Source organism: Pseudopipra pipra, chromosome 11 (assembly GCF_036250125.1).
Source record: "Pseudopipra pipra isolate bDixPip1 chromosome 11, bDixPip1.hap1, whole genome shotgun sequence".
Classification (NCBI taxonomy): domain Eukaryota; kingdom Metazoa; phylum Chordata; class Aves; order Passeriformes; family Pipridae; genus Pseudopipra; species Pseudopipra pipra.
The window spans coordinates 10802711-10824995 of record NC_087559.1 but is presented as its reverse complement, the minus strand read 5'-3'; the positions used below and the strand labels follow the sequence as shown (position 1 = coordinate 10824995).

The 22285-nt window shown below is 49.8% G+C and overlaps 1 protein-coding gene across 1 annotated transcript in view; it reads left to right on the top strand.

The window, feature by feature from the left end:
- The first annotated feature begins 2086 nt into the window (after positions 1–2086).
- CHST13 (carbohydrate sulfotransferase 13) overlaps positions 2087–22285 on the top strand; it is a 30683-nt gene continuing 10484 nt past the window's right edge. Inside the window, exon 1 of the mRNA XM_064667493.1 lies at positions 2087–2243. Coding sequence (XP_064523563.1) covers positions 2147–2243 — 97 coding nt within the window. The 5' untranslated portion in view covers positions 2087–2146. The remainder of the gene's footprint in view (positions 2244–22285) is intronic.

Below are 22285 nucleotides of genomic sequence, written 5' to 3'. Positions count from 1 at the left end.
TCCCATGAAATCCTCATGGTGTGCTTCCCCTTCTAGCCCTGCAGATCTGAGCAGCACGTTCACCTCGGACTGCTGGAGGACCAGCCCCGCATATCTGATGTGAACACAGATGGCCTCGGCCCTGCCCCCGGGGATGAAATACAGACAGCAGGCAGCAGGACTCAACAGGTCAGTGTCTGAGTTTCAACTGGGACGTTTTACTGTATTTTCTTTAAAGGGAATTTCCAACTATAGGTGAAGGTTGGTCAATTCTATGGTTTTTATTTCCCATGCTGAACCCAGGGAGGCTGGGCCAAAGGGATGATTATTTTCATTAGCTCCCCTAAGAGCCTTGGGCTAGGTTTCCTGGTGTTTCAGTACTGTGAGATGCAGATAATGAAAAATTCACCAACAGTCTTGAGTACAACGTCCACCTCGTGAAAAGCTACTGGGAGGGGATTCCCACTGCACAGGCTGGATATGCCTTCAGGCTCTGAACCTCACTCTGTCCCCAAGAACAGCAGCCCCAGACATGCTTTGAGGACACCCATAGAACCACTGTGGTCTCTTCTAATGCTGACAAAACCCGTAAGTCTTTATTCCCCTCTGAGGTTACCGGAAGCTTCTTCAGAAACAAAAATAAAGGGAGTTTTCATTTCATAGTGCTGTTACGAGGGTAACACCTGTAAGCAGTTACCAAGTGTGTTCACACTCACCAGTCTCTCCTCCCCACTTGGATTTAGGCAGTCTCTTTGGCCCTGGGGTTTCTCAGCCCATATTTACAGGTGAGGCAGAGCCCAAATCTTTGCAACTCCAAGGGGTCAAAATTACTGCACCCCTTGCAACAGAGAGCAAGCTGCAACTGCAGAGTCCTTCCCAGCCAGCAGCTCTCCCCTAGCACTATCTGTCTCACTTGCCTGTGGCAGGGGTCACAGTCCCTCCCTGCACATATCAAACAGGCAGAGGCTCTGATGCTGAGGTTATCTTTCCAGCTTGGTTACTGCACACACTGGTGTGCTCTTGCAAGGAGGGATATTACAGTCTCAGTTGTGGTCTCATTTTTATTGCCTCTCTCTAGACCATCCAACAGGGACTTTAAAGACGTCTGTAATTCCATGGTCATAGCTCAACTTGGCCTGTAAGATGTTGTGCGTGTTTTTACTTCATTTCAGCCTCCTTCACTGCAATGAATTTCTCCTCCTGGTTTACTCTGCCCTAAATGAGGGCAGAATGAAGCCCAGCATGTGCATGCACCCAGGCTTTCTTTATCGTTCCCGGGGGCTCCTCCTTGAGCTGTCCTCTTTTTCTTAAAGTTAAGTGTTTGGGGGCTGAAGAGAAGCAGGAATGAGTGTTGTCAGTGGGAATCCAGCTCTCAGCCTGGCTCTCTAATTTGGCAGGTGGCCTTTGAGTAGATCTTGAGTGTTTTACAGAGCTGGGTGAAGAGCATTGCTATTTCAAAACTGGGGCAACATAAGCTCAGGGCTGTTTCTGCCTGTGATTACAGAGCCTGGGGGATAGGGGATGCAGTAAGAGAACTTTGTGCTTCTGCTTTCCAAAAACATGCCGAGAGCAGTAGACAATTTTGTCCTCCTTCTATAGAAATTTATTGCTTGAGGTAGAATTAGTCAGAACCATTATTGCTTTCAGTAAAACTCTGCAGGGCCGAGGGTAGCCAAAAAAAATACTAAAAATGAAGAAGAAGAAGAGGTGTGTTTTAAGGCCACGAAACTTTGCCATGCTTACGAAGCACTGACCGTGTTGAGAAAAGTCACCAGGAAACTCCCGAGCCTGCCAGCACATCAGCGACTCTTCCCTTCCCCTCGGGGAGTTTTAAAGCCGTGACGGGAGCTCGGCAGGGAAGTGCGCACTCCCGAGCGCTGGCAGGGAGCAGACGCGGCACCGGGCGAGGAAACCCCCCCAGCCCCGCACCCCCGGCCCCCGCCCCCGCGGCGGGGCTGGACGGGGCGAGCCCAGCGGGGCACTCGGGGGGCGAAGTTCCCCTTCCCGCGGCTGAGCCGCCCCGTGTCACTTCCTGCCGGCGGCGGGAGCGTACCGGGGCCCCGGGCGCGGAGCGGGGCGGGGCGGGAGCGGCGCCCGGGGCGGCGGGGCTCGGCGGGGCTCGGCGGGCCCTGGCCGCGGGCGCTGCGCCGCCGGGCTGCGGCCGAGGATGCGGCGGCGGAGCCCGGTGCTGCGGCTGGTGCTGGCCGCCGGCTTCGGCTCGTTCCTGGTCGTCCTCTTCTACTTCCAGAGCAGCCTCAGCCCAGGTGGGTCCGGGGGCGCCGCGCTCTCGGCAGGACTCCCGGCAGGAGCGGTGGCGGGGGCAGGGGAGGGTGCGGGCGGGCGGAGCGGGGCCGGGGAGCCCCGCACGGCGGGCAGCGCCTTGCTTCTGGAACCCCTCGGGTGTCGGCGAGAGCGGGCCGGTCCGCCGGCGGGTTGAAGTTCGGGTGAACTCGCCGGGGGTTGCACATCCCTCGGCTGAGACCATTGAACTTCGCCGCGGCGCTCGCCCGTAGTGCGTGACCGGCGGTACCGTCCCGGCGATGCTGTTCCGCAGCGAAACGCGTGTGTCATTTCTAAAGCCGCCTTCTTTCGGGTGGATGTCCCGTTCGGTGCCCCTGCGGGGCATGAAACTGCTCAGCTTCGTGTAGCCCTGCCGAGGCTGTGCCGGAGTTGGGACGGGAAAGGGGAACTCCTCTGTCCCGAAAGTGCCCACTTACACCCGCGGTCACTAAAATTCCTGGGGAATCGGTTTGAATGGCTCAAGGGACTTCTCTCGCGTCTGCTCTTAAAAATTTCTTCCACATTGGGAAACAATTCAGAACTAAAATATAAACAGTTCTGTACTGGAGGGGTAATTTATTTCCCTGCCCGATTTCTGCTCTTTTGGGGAAATTAGCTCCTCTTTCCTAAGAGACGTTGTTGGGTAATTCCTGCCGTTTTAACAATGTACTAATGTTTCCTAAGTACAGCAGCAATCCATCAATGGGGCCTTTAAAGTTACATCTTAAAATTCAGAAGACTGATTTGACTGAAACGTTAATGGAATTTTATCAGCGTGGACTAAATGAAATGCGATTTTCCTCTTATAGGGGCTGCTCCATCACTTTAATGTGTTTTTTTCCCTAAAAATAAAAAAGGCATAACTTGTTGGCTGAGTAAGATTGAAAAGGAGTTGGGTTTCAGCAAGCATTTGTTATTTCTAGATGAGCATGTGAAGTTTGTCAAATGAATTCAGAAATCCCAGAAGACTACAATCAGTATTGTATTCCTTAGTAACATTTTTTAAAAGAAATAATTTATGCATCCAAATTTTGTATTGGGACTGCTCAGTAAAAAGTGCAGCGCTGAATCAGCTTTAATCTTCAAGGCTCCTAATGGAGAGATGATTGTGTTTTATGCTGGATACTCTTTCTAGCATCTGACTGGAAAAAATGTGGCTCTTTTCAGGACTGTTTTTCAAAAAGAGACTTCTGCGGAAGGTCTAAGTCAGCAGAACTTTCTGTGCTGAGTTGATTTTAATCCTTTGCCTGATCTCAACACTGTTTCACAGAGTTCCCGTGAGGCAAGTTGAACATGACTCAGCAGTGCCCTGGCAACCAGGAGGGCCAAACGTCCTGGGGGGCATCAGGCAAAGCATCACCAGCTTTGGGATGGGAGGGGATTGTCCTGCTCTGCTGTGCACTGGGGCAGCCTCACCTTGAACATTGTGGCAGTTTTGTGCACCACAATGTAAGGAAGATATTAAGCTATTAGAGAGTGTCCAAAGGAGGGCAATGAACATGGTGAAGGGCCTTGAGGGGAAGCCGTGTGAGGAGACTGAGGGGAGACCTCACTGCAGTTACAACTTCCTCGTGAGGGGAAGAGGAGGGGCAGACACTGATCTCTGTGGTGACCAGTGACGGGACCTGAGGGAATGGCCTGAAGTTGTGTCAAGGGAGGCTTAGGTTGGATATTAGAAAAAAGTTCTTCACCCAGAGGGTGGTTGGGCACTGGAACAGGCTCCCCAGGGCAGTGGTCACAGCACCAAGCCTGACAGAGTTCAAGTAGTGTTTGGATGATGCTCTCAGGCACATGGTGTGAATCTTGGGGATGGTCCTGTGCGGGGTGAAGGGTTGGACTTGATGATCCTCGTGGGTCCCTTCCAACTCAGCATATTCTGTGAAAGGAAAGTCTGTGAAAGGTCAGAGAAAACCAGGTGACAGTAATGGTGATGGCATCTCACAAGGGATTTGAGGGATTTTGGGTCTGGAGCACTCCCTTGAGAAGTGCTGGACAGCTGAGACTTTAGGAATTGCAACTACCTGCAAATCTGTTCCTTCATATGGGGCAAGTGTGACTTTTGAACCTTCTATAGATGGTGATAGGTCTGGGGTAGGGATCCCCAGCTACTGGAACCAAGTAATGTTTGTCACTCAGTGGGAGCCCATTTGTGAGAGTGGTGAACACTATCTGCAGATTTGTCCCTTAAGGTTCACCAAAGGGGTGAGTTAAAGTGATATTCATGTTCTCTAAAATCTGCTTATTTTCTAGCCACATAGTTTTCTCCCTGGGTCCAGCCTCCATTTTTGTGCCATTTCTTTCCCTTATTATTTCTCACTTTACAGTTTTTCCTTTCCTCTTCAGTTCAGTGAAAAACACACACTAGCAGAGGAAAGGTCATTACCATATAGAGGAAAGAAGCAAGCTAAAGGTTGCTTCATTTTTTTTATCCCAAAGGAAAGCAAACTGAGGCCAATTATTTGAATTTTAGAAGTTACAAGTCACAATAATAGGTAAACAATTTGCAAACAAAAGTGTCATCTTTAAAGTGATGGTTGCCTTGAGGTTATTTGGAGTTCTAGTTGTCTGGTGTCATTTGGTTTCTATATAATAATGAAGAAATATGCTAGAAAAAAGCAACAATGCTATGAGTTTCCCCCAGGAGCAGTCAGATCCTTTCTCCATCATTAGCAGGATTGAGCAGGTTGCTTTCCTGGGCCACCCACAGCCCATTACATGTAATATGCTGAATTAATCCTTGCTAACAGGACATAGAGACCAAACCATCCTATGATCAGGACAAGGAATACAATATGGGAAGAAAGATAATGTAACCAGAAACCTTTAAGTTTGGTAGTGCTAATGGCTCACTCAGCGTGGGGAGCAGGAATTAACTCTTCCATTTGCATTGCCCACTTATAATTCCATCCAGTTGTGCACCGGAGTGGTTTGCACTGAGCTCCATGGCTGTGCTGAAATAAGACTTTCTTGTTCTGCCTCAGGAACACCCACATGCCAGGCTGTGCTGAAATAACTCTGCTTCTAAATGCTGCTGTTGGTTATTTTGGTGCTAGGCTGAATTTGTGGCAGAAGTCAGTGGCAGAATTCCCCGTTGTACCTCCTGGAGGCAGAAATGGGCTCAGTGTGTTTGCCAACCTCGCTGGCACTCAGGAGAGGTGGGACAAGTCTTGGTGCTCCACAGGGAGAGCAGCCATGTGTGGGCTTGTGTGCTTGAGTGTGCTCTGGCTTTGTGGCGCTGATTGTTTTTTGTTGACTTTCCTTGCCAGTGGCTGTACCAGTGAGCTGGCACAGGGGCTGTAGTCCCAGGTCTCTCCTGGCCCTGGGGTGCAGCTGTGCCTGTGGACTGTCCCTTGCTTGGTTCAAGTTGGTGGTGACCTGTCTGTCCTGTTGACCTTTGGCTGTCTCACTCCAGGCTCACAGACACATGGCCAAGGGCAGGATGTCTGCATTGCAGGAAGGTGTTGAAGAGCACACAGGCCACAGGAGTTTCCAAACACTGCCACAGTGTGTAGTTCCAGGGTTTGGCTGGAGCAGTCACCTTGCAGCATCTCCAGCCTTCCTGCATCTGGGCTGGTGGTATGGGCAGGTATGCTCAGCTCCTGGGCAAACCTCATGACATCTCAGCTTGATTCAGGGAATGATGAGGGCCATCAGGAGGCCTTGGCTGTTTTGGTGTCACCCCACAGCAATTCAGGAGATCCTGCCTTGCGTTGGCATGATTGTCATCTGTCTTCTGAGCTGATCTGCTGTTTCCTTCAGGAATAGAGCACCATTAGCTGTGCTGACTTCTGCACACTGTACACTATCTGCACAGAGCTGAGAATAAGCAATGGGGCTCCCAGAACGCTGTTCCATTTCACTCTGGAGGCAGCACATCTAGGCTGGCACAGAAGGAGATACTGGAGGCTGCCAATCCCTGTCTATATCAGAGTTTTGATTGCTGCTGTTCTCAGGGGCACCACACAGATTTTAGAGACAGTGGGGGAGCTGGAATGACTCTGCTAGTACAGATGTGGGGTAGAGGGAAGGGGGAACAGCTGAAGGAGGTAGAGGGAGGTAAGTGGCAGGTGCTAAAGCCCTGCGTTCATCTGCATCTGAGGTTTCTGCAGACCACTGCTGTGGGGCCACCCCAATGGTAGGTCTTTGGGGAAACTATAAGTAGGGAAATTGTACTGACTTCCAGAGAGCTGGAAGGTTTTCTCCAATAAGAAAGAAAGAAAAGCCCTCAATCTCAAAGTACTCCTTTATTTTTGCTCAGGTTCTGCCCATCTGCAGCATCCAGCTGTTGTTTCTTAGGTCTTTTTAGCAGCACTCATTTAATGTTGGCTTCTGCAGTCCCCATGTTGTTTGACAACCTGCTGTCAGCACGAGCTGTTGAACTTCATGGGGCTTTGCAGGTGAGACATACTCAGCCTTTGGTGTGACCCTTTCACAACAAGAGATACCAGATTGTAGTAGTGCCAAGGTTGTGATACTGGTCCAGAAAGGTTTCAGAGTGAGAAAGCAGTAAGATCCCTCTCTTCATCCTTATCTGCCCCTGCATCAGTCAGTTGACCTCCTCTGGGCACTGATAGAGCAAAGCCTTCTCCAGCCTCACCTGGAGTGGAGATGCCACTTCACCAGCCCAAGAGAGAAGGATTGAGGTGTTACAGGAGGAGGAGCAGCAATGCCAGAAGCCACACCAACACATGTAGCAGGTATCACAGGCCTCAGGAAACTGTCTCATCATTGTGACGTTCTTAGCTCCCTGATGTGACAAAGTGAGTAATGGAAGACACTTGCTGCCACCATTCTGCCAATTTTCCAGTGATTTCAGTTGCCCAGTTTAATATCTCTCAGCACCAGCAGGTCGTGGTGAAACTCTCACTTCTCATTGTTCCAAATCTTGTCTTTCAAGTTTTCTGAGCTATGCATCCAAATCTGTGGTCGCTCTTGTGAAATCTCAGTCAGCTCCATCCTTGTGCCTAAAGATTTGTCCCTTCAGGGGGATACAAATTGTTGTAGAGATTATAGACTGATAGAGATTATAGAGTTGATAAGTGATTTGACTGAGGTCCTGCAGAGCCCTAGTCCCTGAACCTACAAATGCACCTAGACCTGGCCTGAATGGAGATAAATACACACTTCAATATTAGCAGACCCTTGCAAAAAACAGGGAGGTTTTTTTCAGAACAGGAAAGAGCCTATTTTAGTCCTCAGTTCCTCCCCATTGTTTAAAGGTGTTTTCAGGCTGAAATTCAGATGCTGCCTTGGGACGTGAGCGAGGTTCGGCCAGCAAACGCTCTCTGAGACTGGGTCATGCTTCCAGCTGGCTGACACATGTCCTCAGCCTTCCAGATAAGGAGGGCTACGCTGCCTTCACCCTGGCTAAGGGTGCAAGCACAGGCAGGGATGACAAATCTAAGACACCCTTAGATGGTGTGGATTTTTCTTTTATTTTATTTGGTTTTGTCGTGGGGTAGTTTTGCCCAGCTAAGATTCCCAGTCACAGTGCTGCGATGCCCAGGATGCAGCTGCTGCTGCCCTTTGAGAAGCCAGTGCTCACAGTACAGCAATGTTTGTCAGCCAAGACATCAGACAACACAGGCTAGAAGCCCTCAGATGTGCTATGTTTGAAGAAGACATGAAATACTGTAGCTGTGACCCATCATGATAGAAAAATCTGCCCAGTCTGAAGCTGAGAACAGGGCAATAATGAAGCCCATCTGCTCCCGAGGGCCAGGCTTTTCATGAGGAATGCTTTCTCTAGTCCTTCTTGGCTTTCTACAGTTTCCTGAGAATCTCTGATACGTGAGAGAGGTTTTGGAGGGGGAAGGAGTGGACTTAGCACGCCTGGAGTTAACTCTGTCCCTGCAGGAGAGATTCGTGTCTCAGTGGCTCTGCCAGTTGGATCCAGCCTCTGCTGGTCCCACAGACCTCTGGCATCCCAGCCTGGCTGTTTCTCTCTGGCAGCACATTGCACCTGTGTTTTGTCCCCACTCACAAAACTCCAACACTACTATTTATACTGCAATAAGAACTCCACAAAAATATCAACAGTAGGACTTTTGCTTGTGTTGGTGGCGGTGATGGTCAGTCAGGCCTGAGGCTGGGAGTGCTCATGCAGTGACCAGGGCACTCCTGGGGCTGCTGAGGTTTGTTACATGCCGGGTTTTCTTTCTTGGTTCTTGCTTCCTGCAAGCATCTTAATGGAGAGCATGACAAACCCTCCATCTTAATTCCAGTGCAAACACAGCTGTCTTTCCCAGGACTCCGTATCAGAAGCCAAGAAACTACAAAGGCATTAGGTACTTAATTCCCAGAACTCCCCCTTGGAGCTGAGTACCCAAAGAAGATCTTAACTCCCCAAATACCTCTGTGGGGCCAAGAGGGGATGTTTCACATTGAGGCTTTGAGGCGCAGCTGGGCAAAAGCCCAAAACTTTCCTTGTTAAAAAGCAGTTAGGGACTATTTGCAGTCTGAGAAGGGGAAAACATCTCACCAAGTAGCTCCAGTGGCCTGAAAGGCCTGGGTTTAACATTGCCATGCCTTGGTCTTGCCTGCATGGCACAGCTTGCACTGATGCTGAAAACAGGGGCAAATGGAGCTACCCTAAGAGCTGGGGGTACTTTTTTCCCCCAGTAAAATTATTCTTGGATGGAAGGGAGTGACTAGTGTCAGTGGAGAGTTGAACCCCATACTCACAGCCTATGCTGCCCAGTTCAGACCAGTCTGTTCTCTCCCATACATTTACCTGTACCTGCAGAGCTTGCGGTGCTGTAAACTGGGACACCCTGCCTCTGTTTCCTGTCTGGATCTGCAGCTATTGGACAGATCTATATTCAACCACAAGCCCTCTGCAGTTTCTCCACTGATTCACATGGATCTTTTAATTTTTCCTTTCTTCAGGTACAACTGCCCCCTTGGCAGTAAAATCCTTCCAGTAGGGCTGGATGGTGGGAGGTATTGCTAAATGCACCTTACACATACTGCTGCTCTATGAGGTTGTCCCCCATCCCTCATACTCATCTCCAGATGCTGGGATCCTTGATTCATGTCTGGCTGTTTTGCTTTCTTCTGGCTATCTCAGTTTTTCTCTGTTGCAGATCTGCACTCCATGTCATTCCAGTAAATTACCCAGTAAAGTCACTTGCAGAGCTCTGATACATAGGGTTCAGCTCTGATACATAGGGTTCAACCCCCAAATGTCTCTTCTGCAGTCTACACTTGCTCTGTTCTCTGTTTCCCAGTTGTCTGTGGCTTCCACTGGGAAGCCAACATTTCAGTCTACGTCAAAGCCCTACATGGGCAAAGAGTTGCTCTGTATCCCCAGGAGCTGCGTGGCCACTGCTTGGATAAACTCTTCCACCATGTCCGTCACAGGAGGTCACCCATTGTAGGAGGTAGCACTAGGACATGTGGTTTGATTTTGTTTCTCTTATAGTTTTAATGGGCTGAGGAGCAGAGATGATGCTTCCTTTATTGTGTTGGAAGGAGAGCATGATGCTCTGAGGGTGCATGCAGTGTGCATGAGAGCAGGGAAGGGAAGGGGAGCCAAAGGACACAGTTTGAGAAATGGCTCTGTATGACTTGGATCCTGTGCAGAAACAATACCCAACACTGCCACTGCAAGGCTCATGCTGTCAGGAGATGTGGTGTGCTGGCTGGTCTGCAAGAGGGGGCTGCAGCAGCACCAGCCAGGCAATGGGACATTTACAGACTTTGTAGGAGGCAGCACGGTTGGTTCCAGCAGTGCCAATTCTCCTCTGCAAGGAGGTGAGCAAGCCAAGGAGACCCAGTAGCCAGAGGAACCTGCAGTGGCTAACATCCTCAACTGCCACCACACCATTTAACAGCCCTCAAATCTCTGCTCCCCTCTCACTGGGCTGAATCTGTCAGAGTACAGTAGTGCCCTGAGTGTGCTTTCAGTCCGAGCCCCGCAGACTGGACAGTGATTGCAAAAAGCAAACACACTCCCTGCCCCATGCACACACACTCCCCTGCAGTTGGCAAATTGGTCTCAGCTTCAGCCCCAGGCATTGCTGTGACTTGACCTGGGCAGCTGCCTAAGGTATGGACTTCTAGTATGAAAAGCTGGTGAAGAGCAAGAGCTGGTGCTGTCCTGCTGACCTGCCAGCCTGGCAGGACCTGTGGATGTGGGAACATCTTTATGCTGTCTGCTGGTGGACAGGGAGAGGGGAAGTGGGAGGGAAGCTGAGTTCTCCACTAGCATTTCTTTTGAATGCTATTGAGCAGGTTTCATCTTTTCCCAGACCCTTTGCAGCAGCCCTTACTGAGGTGCCTGGGGTCAATTTGCTTTCTGAAGGTCCCTGCCTTGTAACCTTTTCCTGCTCTCACATTTTGAAGTCTCAGAGGCAAAGATCTGCCTGAATTTTGTTTCTAGGTCTGGTGATCCTTTCCTCAGAGATCCTTGCACCAATCTATTCCCTTCAGCTTGCTGGGATGGCACTGAACACGTTTAGCTTCAGGGCACGGAGTTGCCCAGCCTTGAACCAGCCAATGGTGAATTCCTGCAGCCTGTTGGAGAAACAGGCTGGCTGCCCTGCCTCCTCCTGTTTTCCCCATAGTGCCCCTGAGCTCTTAATATCTGGATGAGCTTTGATTAGATAAACAGTTGTAAATTTATGGGCTGGCAGACTGATGGGAATTTGGCTGGGAAGAACTGGGAGTTGGTCTTTCCTGGGAGAAGAAAGCAGGGTTTCTCCTCGCTAGTTAGGACTGCAGCAGCTCTGTCACCCTCAGGTTTGGCAGCTACATCTGCAGCTGAGGTGTCTTATCACTGTCTACCGATGCAGGAAGGCCTGACCACATAACCCACATCCTTTGGCAGCTCTGTGTCAAGATGAAATCACCATTCTGCATTGAAAATGGTCGAGACCCTGGTTTTGAGGGTGCAACTTTTTCTGTCCCAGTTGCACGTGCTGTCCCCTGCTTTCTCAGGTCCTTCCCTGCACAGCAGCAAGAGCCTCCTCACCTACAGCTGAGCTCTCCAAGCACCAGCCATTCCCAGCCCTGTAGAGAGCCCAGACTGGCTGTTTGCCTCCCTTTCTGTGAGCATGTCCGGCTCTCCCTCCACCTTATCAGTGATCCATGATACACTGGGGCAGTGCATGACAAAGGCATTCAGTGTTCCTGCTCTGCCTGACAGTGTGTCACATTGTGAAGCTGTTTCTGCAGCTGGGAGATGCTGCAAACCACATTGCCCCTGATCTGTGCCTGGTGTCATGCTCGGATGAGTCTGTTATGTGGCCCTGTACACAAACTGTGCTGAGCACGGGTGCCGAGCACTGCTGTGGTGAAGAAATAACTGATTCTGGTGAGATCCAGCTTTTTCATAATTGGACCTAATTTTCATAGATTCCCTCAGAGCATTATCCAATGGGACTTGAAGCTGCTTTCTCCCCAGAAGAGCCTCTGAAGGTGTTGCTGTCTCTGCAGTGGCTTGAGTGACAGATCAGCAAGCCTCTAGCCTGGGCATGGCAGATGGGCAGGTGCTGGCATCTCTACCCATGGTACTTGTGTGTGGAGATGTGCCATTGAATGTTTTGGATATTCACATCAGTGCACAGGGCATGTCATGGCCCATGGGTCCCTTCCCATCAGCTTTGTCACCTGTCGTATGGAGGGACACTAAGGCCATGACTCCTGGCCTCCTGTCACAACAGTGCTCACAGCTTTTCCTTCTCCGTGTAAATGCCACTTGATTTATAGCCCTCCATCTCCTGGCTGCTTTCCCAGCTCTTCCAGGGAGGGAGCAGCAGCAGCAGGTTTGAGGCGTCCCTTGAAGTGCTCTCTCTCCCTGTGAATTTGCAGCCTCACTGTTGATGTGGAACCCTATCCAAGCCTGCTCTCTGGCCAGATGTTGCTTCACTGACCTTGCAGGAAGGTGGGTAATATTGACATGATGTTCAAAGGTGATGTTTGTTTGGAGCCACTGGGCGTGGGTGTCTCTGGGGCTGGCTGCCCTGTTCCAGAGGGCTTTCCTCAAGGCAGGGACCTGGGAAATCAGCAACTAACTGGAAGTTAGAAGCTTCTCAGCAACTCCCCATCCCCATTTGTACAAGTGTGTGGCTCTGCCTACCTTGTCTGGCCACAGGGAGCATCTCTGCACAGCCAGATTTCCCCACGGCAGGAAGAGGCAGCAAGTTCAGCCCTGCACAGAGCCAGGCCCTTCCTTTTGGCAAGGGTGCAGGGGTAGCATATTCACAGCTGGGTCTTTTCCAAGTTTACTTCTGGCAGTATCAGGGAGATTGATTTCCCTGTAGCTTGATGGGATCAGCAGGCACAGGCACTGTGAGACTGAAACAAGGCTGACTTGACACTCATGGAGTTTTGCACCTACCGATGCTGCTGGGTGGTGTAGCTGCAAGCCTCATAGTTCTCTTCTTCCTGAGGTCTCCATCAGAGCTTGCTCGTTCCCTGTAAAAAGGAAAGATGTCTTCAGAGCACCTGCTGTTAACAGCCGCCCTCAAGGCTGGACTGGCAATAGGGAATTAAATCCAACAGCCACTCTGATGAGCTGCTGCCAGTGGTGTTGAATCTGTTGTGTCTCAGTGCTTTGATGACACTGGAGATGTTTGTCACCTCTGTTGAACATGCTGGCTGGGGAGAAGGACTCTTTGGTGGCCTCGGGCAATGGCTAAATGCAGCAGAAGTAGGCACAAGGGGCTGTGTTTTGGGACTTTATGTGCTGGAGGTGGTTCTCCCTAATCTCCATTGGGCTGTAATTAGTTGCTGTCCTCCTCTGCAAGCTCATGCATCTCTTCGACACATTGTAAAGCCTCTTGCTCTGTATCTTGTGACAATGAGTCTCACCTGCTCTCATTTAGAAAGGCAGGACATAGACCCTCAGCTGCCTCTGCACGGAACAGAGAGGTGAGAGCCATGAAGCAAAGCCAGGGAGGGATGGCTGTGTGCAAGGTGCTGTGTTGGGAAGAGTTTGCTGAGTGTGCATTTTTTCCAAGATCTGCTTGTTGAGGCTTTCATCAATCCCAGATGCACAGCGCTGACAAGATGGCTTGAAACCTACTCAGCAAGACTTCTCTTTGTTGTATGTGTGCAGGTAGCCTGTGTGCAGAGGGCACAAACAGCATCTGCCCAGACCAGACCCGACTGCGGGCAGGTTTTAAGCAAGTCCAGCCTGGTCCCCCGCACCCTGGCCTGCCGTGGCCTCAGCAATCGAGCAGAAGGCAGCAGGCTGGTGCAGATGGTCTCTTGGCTTGGTAGGTCCATGGTGCTGTGTGAGCAGCTGTGGATTGCCTGAGCCTGCCCAGTGATGAGAGCCTGAGGGGGTATGGACACAACCACCTCGTGTGTGTGTGCAGGGAGAGGTGGGTCTCTGGTGCAGCCTTGCCCATGGAAAATCAGCCCCTGTGCACCCCGGCAAGGACCCCTGCCTTGGCACTGCCAGTTCAAGCCCTTCTTCTGCAGTTCCTGTGGGTAGCAGGCTGCAGAGGAGGAGTTTATTGACAAGGAATGGAACTGCTGGCAGCCCAGGCTTGCATTATAAATGCAAGCAGCCAACTGGGGCCAGGAGAGCGACAGGCATAATGGGGAAGAGAAATTGCTCTTGGAAAGCTTCTAGCTTGGCTTATATGAGGAGTTAACCATTTGGAAACGGAAGATTGTATAGTACTTATGCACAGGTACTTTATTTGCTCACAGAGGCCGTATTCTTGCTGGATATTATTAATTTTCAGTTTCCTATAAAGATCTTAATTGCAGTCCTGTGACAGCAGAGAGCTAGGGACATTGCCCCAGCAAAATACATCCCTCCACCTCGAATGCCTGTGATCCTTTTATTAAACCTTCCTGGCATCTGCCTCAGGCTGATAGCAGGTGACTAGAACCTCCTGCTGCCAAGAAGACATGAGGGTTTAGGAAGAACCACTGAATGGGATGGAGTGTCCAGACCAGCTGCTGTTGGCTCTGTTCCTAATATGATCCCCACAGACGATGCTGGGGTATTTGGCAGCTTCCTGGAAGCAGCTGGATTCTTTCTTTCCCTTTCTGCATGATTTATTGCAAGCTAATCCTATAACTGTCACCATTTTCCATCACTTGATTAGAGTTTCCCTGGCTGATCCTTGACTCAAGTTGACTAAATGGGAATAAGAAGACCTTCCTTGGAAAACAGAGCCTGAGCCATCCCCACCTCTGTGGAGGAGGGAGCCACACAGCCAAGGGCCAGCTGTGCCAGCCCCCATGCCTGGGTATGGCTGGTGACACTGTGATGGTACAAGAGGTATCATTGACGAAAAATGAAGAAAAATTATCTTTAGAAATGTAAAGGCAAAGTAAGCTGTGTGAGAAAGCGGGAGTCAAGAGAGGAAAGAGCTTTACTGAGGCTTTATAGAAAACAAGGAGTTTCCTTATGTAATTTTAATATCTTCCTAATGGAAATGGCAATAACTTCTTCCTAAGTAAACCTCCCAGGATCTTGAACATCAAGAGTAATGCTCAAGTGATTTTAAATCATGTCCAGAAGCCAGATCTCTGAATCACAGTCACTTCTTGAACCAGCGGCTGCCAGTCCCTGCATTGGCTTGTATACAGCCAGCACTCCCTTAACAGTAGTCATCTGGCTGAAGCATGGACAGACCAGGGATTTCAGGTTTCAGAAATCTCTTCCAGGCAGTTAAAGGCTGAGCAGCCTCATATTAAGGGAAAAAAAAAAAGGCAAAAAAATAAAGTTAGAAAGATAATTATTTTCCTGCCTAGTGTGTGTGACATGCAGTAGAAATCTATACTTGTGCAGGATGTTCAGACCCCATCTCATGTCAGGAGTTTAATGTTCTTTTTGTAGCAGCTTAAAAAAACATCCATCTGATGACACCCCCTCAAACCTCCCAGCCACCTCTGTGACTGCTGTCTGAGCCGTGGTGTACAGCACATGGAAGCAGAGTTGGCTGCAAATCATCAGCTCTGAATTGTCTCTCAGCCCCTGTTAACTGCAGAATACTGAGTGTGCACTGTAAATATGAAGCTCTGTGGGATGGGTTTGTTGGCCAGGCACGTGGAGCAAAACACACACGAATGACTCCATTGTCTCTTTTGCCAGGCAAGTGCTCCAGCAGCCTGCTGGGAAGTGCCCCTCTGAAGGGTGCTGGTGGGGGATGCAGGGTCACACTGGTTTTGCTCATCTGGGAGTGTTTGCATGCCTCAGATGGTGAAAAGTCAGCTCCATGCCTTCCAGTTCCTGCTAAAGCTGTAAGAGCATTAATAGAAGTGCACAGTGGAGATTATATTGTCAGCAATGTGTGCTATGTTTCTTTTGAGCACTTTCAGCAGAGATCCCTCTTTTTCAGTGGTTTGGAGAAATATCCAAAGAACTCTGAACATTGGACTGCTGCCTCCCTCCCATCCCACATCCCATGTGGTGCTGAATAGGACACACAGGCTGTGGTACAGCAGGGATTGATCTCACCCAGCGTCCTGTTTCCAGCCATGAACTGTGCCAAAGGCATGGCAGACCCTGAGGGGTGAGAATGGAGAAATTGCCCCTTGGAGAAATGTTTTCTGGATCCTTTCAGGGGAGGAGGGAGTGGTGATGTGAAATAGGTCTAATTGTCACATTTCTGTAGTAGTGGCAATGCCAGCCTCATGTGTAACCTGTCACAAGGCTCACTTCGAATGTGATTCTTGGCAAGGATCTTGGTCAGGACATGTTCAAGCTAGAAGAGAAGATACTGAAAAGTTGGTGACAAGGAGGACAGTGCCAGACTGTGTCTGGGAAGGAGGTCAGGTCAGCTGTGAGGCTACTGCCTGTCACACCAGCTGGTCAGGAGGCGTCTGTCGCTGTTCTTGGCACACGGGCATTGCCTGCCCTACAAAGGTTGCCACAGCACTTGAGAGGCTGGGCTGAGACATTTTCCAATGAAAGTCAATGTGGTTATGTTGAGCTGGATCCAGATGGAGAAACCTGAAGTCTGGTGGCACTTGGTGCCAGTGGCACTTTATGCTGGAGGCCAGTGCCTCATGTCTGCCATCTGCAGTTTTATTGCATCTGGTGTGAGCCATTGAGCATAGAAATGGTTATGGGTAGGTGACAGTCATGAACAAGGGATGCTGCAACCCCACATCAAGGAAGCAGGGAACATCCATCTGCCTTTTTTGGGTTGGAAACCGTGTGAGAGCATTTAATATGCCCGGGGCTCCTGGGCTCTCCATACACCTGTCTACCCTCAGATTTCTGTGTGAGGGCTCTGTGCTGCAAGTAATTTGCACTGTGTGAGTGGGATAAGTGCCCCAATATCAGACAGAGCAGTGATACAGCTCTGCTACTTCTCCATCCCCCTATGCAGCATGCCAGAGGCACTCCAGCCCCATGAGCCCCAGGTACAGGGATGCAGGCAGTGGATTACTGTGCACAGATGTCAGGGATCTTATGCACAGGTGGAGGCAGGAGTGCTTGGATTTTCGGTCCTGCTTCAGTTCCCTGGGGCCATGTGTTTCCACCCCCAGACATTCACCACAGCCACTGCTGCTTCTGGCAGGCCTGACTGTTCCCTGTCTGGCTGGAACTAGAGCAGGACATGTACTCACCCCTCTGCGTGGCTCTTCCCATCCATGACTTTCCATAGAGAATAGCTTAGGACCTTCATCCACACCCTGCATTGACATTTCCTGGAGGCAGTGCTCCCCTTGTGCCTCTCTTGCCCATGGACTGCTGCCTTCCAGCCAGCAGGGCACATCCCTGGAGGAGTGAATGACTTTTCCTGTTAAAGGCAGTGCAGTCCCGTCGAGTTATCCCATGTAAAACAGTGACTCATTGTCCCCTTTTGGAGTGTGTTTCTTGGCTAGAGGAAGAATGTCATCAGTGCCAGGGAGCCTGGCTGCCGTTACCACCCAGTTGTGCCACACAGCCCTGGGACTCTGAAGAAGCTGCAAGCGGGTGATTGCTGAAAACAAAGGTATTATTTTTAGGACATGACACCTCCTTTCACCTGCTTCCCAGAAGAAGTAATCTTGGACATCTTGCCCATGCACATCTTGTAATGGTGAGCTCTGGGGATCCCAAATACCTCCACATCTCTGTGTGTGTAGGAACTGTGTGGCTTGGGGCAAAAAATGCTGCAGAAGGGTTTGTCCCAGGGGATAGTAGCTATTTAGCATATGCATTTGATGGAAAGAGTTTGGAAAATCCCCCTTTGCTTCTTGGCTAAGAGGTTTGTACAGCTGTGCCTCCTCGGAAGTGAGCTGTGTCACCTTAATACCCATGGAGCCTCTTCTGAGGAACATGGCTGGGAAGGAGTTATTGGGGGTGCTTTGTCAGCAGAGACGTGGGGTGAAAATAGGTTCAGGGGATGGGGTGCCCTGTCACCCTTCTGGAGCCATCTGTGGCTGCTTGGAGTTGGCCTTAAGTAGCTTCCCAGAAAAACAAGAGTCATCTGGGGAAAAGGGAGAGATTTTCAGGGAAGGAAGGTCTGCATGATAGAGGCTGGTAGGACCCCCTCCATTGGCTCCCCAGCAATGAGATATGTTTTAGCCAGCTACTGGAGAAGAGGAAGATGATGGACCATTGTGCAGCCTTCATCCCTCTTCTGCACCCCTCCCTCACCTTGCCCTGAGATGGTACTTTATTATGGTGGCTAAAACATCACTTCTAAGTGACCCCAAGTGCCTGTGGTGCTGCGAAACCACCTTCTCCCATATGCAAACATGTGCAGGTTCACCCATCCAAGCTGATGGGAGAGATGATTTGTCTTTCCCTGCTGCATTGTGCTCATTGTGCCTGTTGTACGTGGGCTGGTTCTCTGTGTAAACCTCCTCATGTGCACGTCCTGTCTTGCCCCACTCAGGTTTGCCCCGAGCTGCTTTGCTTGTGGTTTTTCCCTTAGCTTTGTGGGTAACCTCCTCCCAGCACATCTCTGTTTAGTTTCTAAGTGCTGGGAGGTGAGGGGAGGCGGGGAACGGGGGGGTTAATTACTTGATTTGGCTGTTTCAAAAGGTCTAGGGGTGGATGGGAGAAAATATGCAGCGCTGGGAAAAAAGCCTGAGCTAAGCTTTCAAGCATCCCCATGCTGCTGGGACTCGACTCTGTCTGATCCAGCCAAGTTCAAGTCACTCGGTTTAATGTCTGCTGAATGAAACATCGTTAAATCAGGACCGTGTGAATCACCAAAGGGGGCCTTCTGCCTTCCCATGGGGAGCAGTCCCCTCAGGCTGGGCTGATGGTACCAGGGTCTCTCTGGGCACAATCCTCCATTTGGCTGATTCAGCAGGGCCTTTAAACAAGGGTGTGCTGGACCACCTGAACCAAAACATCCAGTGATCTGTTGCTCAGCCCCAAAGTGATCAGATCTGTGTTTTCCAGCCCACTCTGTCATGTGGGTGCCATTTGGGAAGTGCCTTATACAAACTTGTAGCAGCAGTCTTGTAGTGGTAAGAGAAATTAAATACCCTTCGTTAAGCCTTCTGATGGACAAGCAGATGAGCTTCGGGCTTATATGTATGTTTTGCTCCCCAACCCTGTGAGAACAGACATATTTTGGTTGTTTTTGCTTCTAGGGGCTGTCCTTGTGAGAGGTGACATCTGGCTGGAGATGGGACTTTGCCATGGGTTATAATCAGGCCGACAACATTGAGGTGGTGGCTATGCTTGAAAATAGAGTTGTATGACCCAAACATGACCTACCTGAGGCAGTTTCTTATCCTGAGAGTTTGGAGGCAGTGCTGGTGAAAGACACTTATCCAGTGATTTCAGAGGGACAGCTGAGCTTCCTGGTGCCATGCCAGTGCCTGAGGGTTGTGGCTCAGCTGGTGACATGGAGGAATGCTGCTAAATCATGTGATGGATAGTTTTGCAGGGCACAGGGATGTGTCTACCTGCTGATCTGCTCAAGGAAGCAGAATCCCAAATGTGACAGTCCTCCCCTTCTGATAAGCTACATTACCCTGGCCAGGCTGTGTGGGAAGGACCTGCTCCAGGACACTTGCAGGGGCATAACCAGCTACAGACCTTGGGTTCCCCTTGTAGGTCCTGGAGCTCCCACTGCCTGTTCCTCTAGGGAGAGTTGTACAGGATCAGGGCCTTAACTGGGTCCTGGTGTGAATGCATGGACTCCTGTGCAGTTCTTTCAGCTATTCATAGCTAGTCAGCTCAGCAGTGTCCTGCCCCTTGCTCTGCTCTAATGTCTGAAAACATTCTGGAGCAAGTGAGGCGAAGGTCCCTGCTGCTCCCCAGGATGCTCCAGGTTGTCAGTCTGCTGTAAGACAACAGGAGGAGCTGGCAGGGGAAAGGTTTGAGGGAGAATGGAGAATTATTCCCTTTCCATAACAAGTGAGCCGAGACAGACATCTCCAACAGACTCTGTGCCGCCTCTGCCTCAGCAGAGAATCATGCAGAGCAGCCAGCCCTCACTGAGGCTTGGCCTGCAGAGCCGAGGGCGGGCTGTCAGGAATAGCCTGGATTATACATTGCTGGCTTGTTCATCAGCCAGGAAAATACTGGAGGCAGCCAGTGGTGGGTCTGCCTGTGACCACACCACACAGGGCTGTGTTAGGTGGCAACCTGTTACCTGTGTCCACATAACCTGCACAGGAGAGCCACCCACTGCTCACTTGCTGATGGGAACAGGTGTGTTATGCTTGTGCTGAGCTTCTGCAAGAGGACATTGTCATGTGGCAGAACACACTGAACAAGCCATAACTGGAGAGAAAAACACCATGACAAGAGGAGCAAAGGTGGGAAGGGCCACAGGGGCATTTCCTGAGTTGCAGAGAATGTTGGTCTGGAACAAGAAATGCATGTTTGTATTGTAAATGTTAGAGTTACGTAGTTTGTGATTTGATGCCAGCTCCCCTCCATCACTCCTCTGCTCACCACTTGCTGGCACAGCCCCAGGATGAACAAAAGAGGTCAAGCACAGCGATTGCTCCAAAGGGATCTGTTCACTGCCATGTGGAAGCTGTGCAAGATGGGGGCTGTCACAGGTTGATATCTGAGCTTTCCTCTTCTTGGGGAGCAGTACTTTGCTTGGGAGAGGCAGGAGGAAAAGACTAGAAAACATCTCTTCTGGTTGTTCTCCACAGGGCTGGTTCCTTCTTGCCATTGCTTGTGCTTCTCTGAATATTGCTGTTCCCCATAACATGTTCTCTCTCCCCAAAATTCTTACTTGTTTTTGTGCTCTGCTGCCAATTTGCCTGCCAGAATGGGGCATGGATGCTGCCCACTACCTCTGAGCATTCTGGGTGCAAACACCTGGATAAGCCTTTGCACTTACACCTCCTTACACTTGTGGCTCTCTGGTGGAGGTGTTTGTGTCTGAATTCACAAAGCTGAAGGATGCATTTAAGCAAATCAATCATGTGGCTCTGTTAGATTTCTTTTCCTTTCTTAAGCATTTTAATTCAGCCTCTTTTGTCTATGTCCTTGACTTTCTAAATGCAGTAAGAATCAGCAGTCACGAGAATCTAAGGAGACTTGATTGCCTCTTTGAAGCCAAAAATTTGATTTGATTTTGGAGCCAAAAATTTCCGTTTCCAAATCGAAACCTCTGAGTAAGAATTAAAATAGGAATGAGCTTTGGTTTTAATTCTCGGAGGTTCTCCCTTAGCTCTGTGAATGACAAAATTTCCACAGTTCTTCACAGCCAAGTGTAGCATGTGAGAAACCAAATAGTCACTTATTTGGTCATCTTTTACACAAAGAGAGGTCACTGCTTTCCCCAGCGTTAAGCCAGTGTATCTGGAGTTCTCTGTGGAATCTTGGTGTTTGGATTCCCACATCACCCTTGTTTTAAAAAGTAGCTATCTTTAAAAAAAAAACCAACAACAACAAAACCAACAAACAACAATCAGACCTTGTACTTAGGTAGAAATTAAGGAAATATGTTCTCCACCATTAGGATCCCAAGCATAAAAGCCAGACCTTCCTAGAATTAGACTGCTTTCTTGAGATGGTGCTGTTTGACCCAATAGCTCTGATTCTTTCCAAGCAGGACTTTTCACGTGGACCATTGGCCACTGCCCAGGACTGTGGTTCCATGTGGGATTTCTTGGCTGCCGTGCCTTGGACCATCCTCATCCAGTTGTTGTGTCCAGCTGCATGTCCCAGGCTTTGCTATCAAAGCAGGAGGGAAAACTGAGCTCAGACTGAAGGAACTGTCTGAATCTATCACTGCTGCTGCCAAGCTCTATTTTCTTTTTCCTTCTCTTTTTTTTTTTTTTTTTTTGTTCTGCTTGGATGTTAAAATCGAAAATTGGACAAATTCAGCAGCCAGTGGCTGCAACTTGGGTTTGGCTTCAACTAACAGTCACAATATCCTCTCATAAATTAGATGGCAGGATCCTTCTCTGTGTCTCTTGGGTGCATTATTTTAATGGTGAGGAGACTCTTCATGAAGCAAAGCTGAGTTTCTGCAGTCAGGGATGAGTGAGCCATCACTGCTGTGGCTGAAGCACTCACTCATCGCCTGAGACAGGTGCTGGAGAGGAGTCAGCAAGGTCTGGAGAAGCTCATTGCTGTGCCCACAAAGAGATTCAGGTCCTAATTTCTGGCTCTTCTAGTGACTGACTTAAAGCAAGTGCTAAACCCTTTACTTCATAGACCTCTGGGTGTTGTTTCCCTTTCTGATAGAAAGGGGTAATATAGTAATTTGTTTCCCACTGTAAACTCTTCCTTCTCCCATGAATGCAGTTCAGCTGCACACATGCCATGTGTTCTAGGCAGACAGTTCCTATCACCAATATCTTTTCCTATGTTCCGTTCAGAATTCATCAATAATAGCACCTCCTCTGAGTTTGGAGTGTTTTTTTGGTCTGAGAGAGAACATCCCCTTCCAAGAGGGTCTGCCCTGAGAACTGAGTCTTCCTACAGAACAAAGAGGCACCTATCCCACTCACCCATGGGCAGTCGCAGGCTGTAATTAACACTGATCATTTCAGGCACCACAATTATTTTTTCTGGTTTTTTAGATTTTGCACAGACACAACAGGAAGTGAAGCTGGGGCTGTGAGACAGCAGCGGGAGGCAGCGGTGGGGTCAGGATTAGCTCCTCAGGGCCTCTGGGGTGCCTGCTCATGT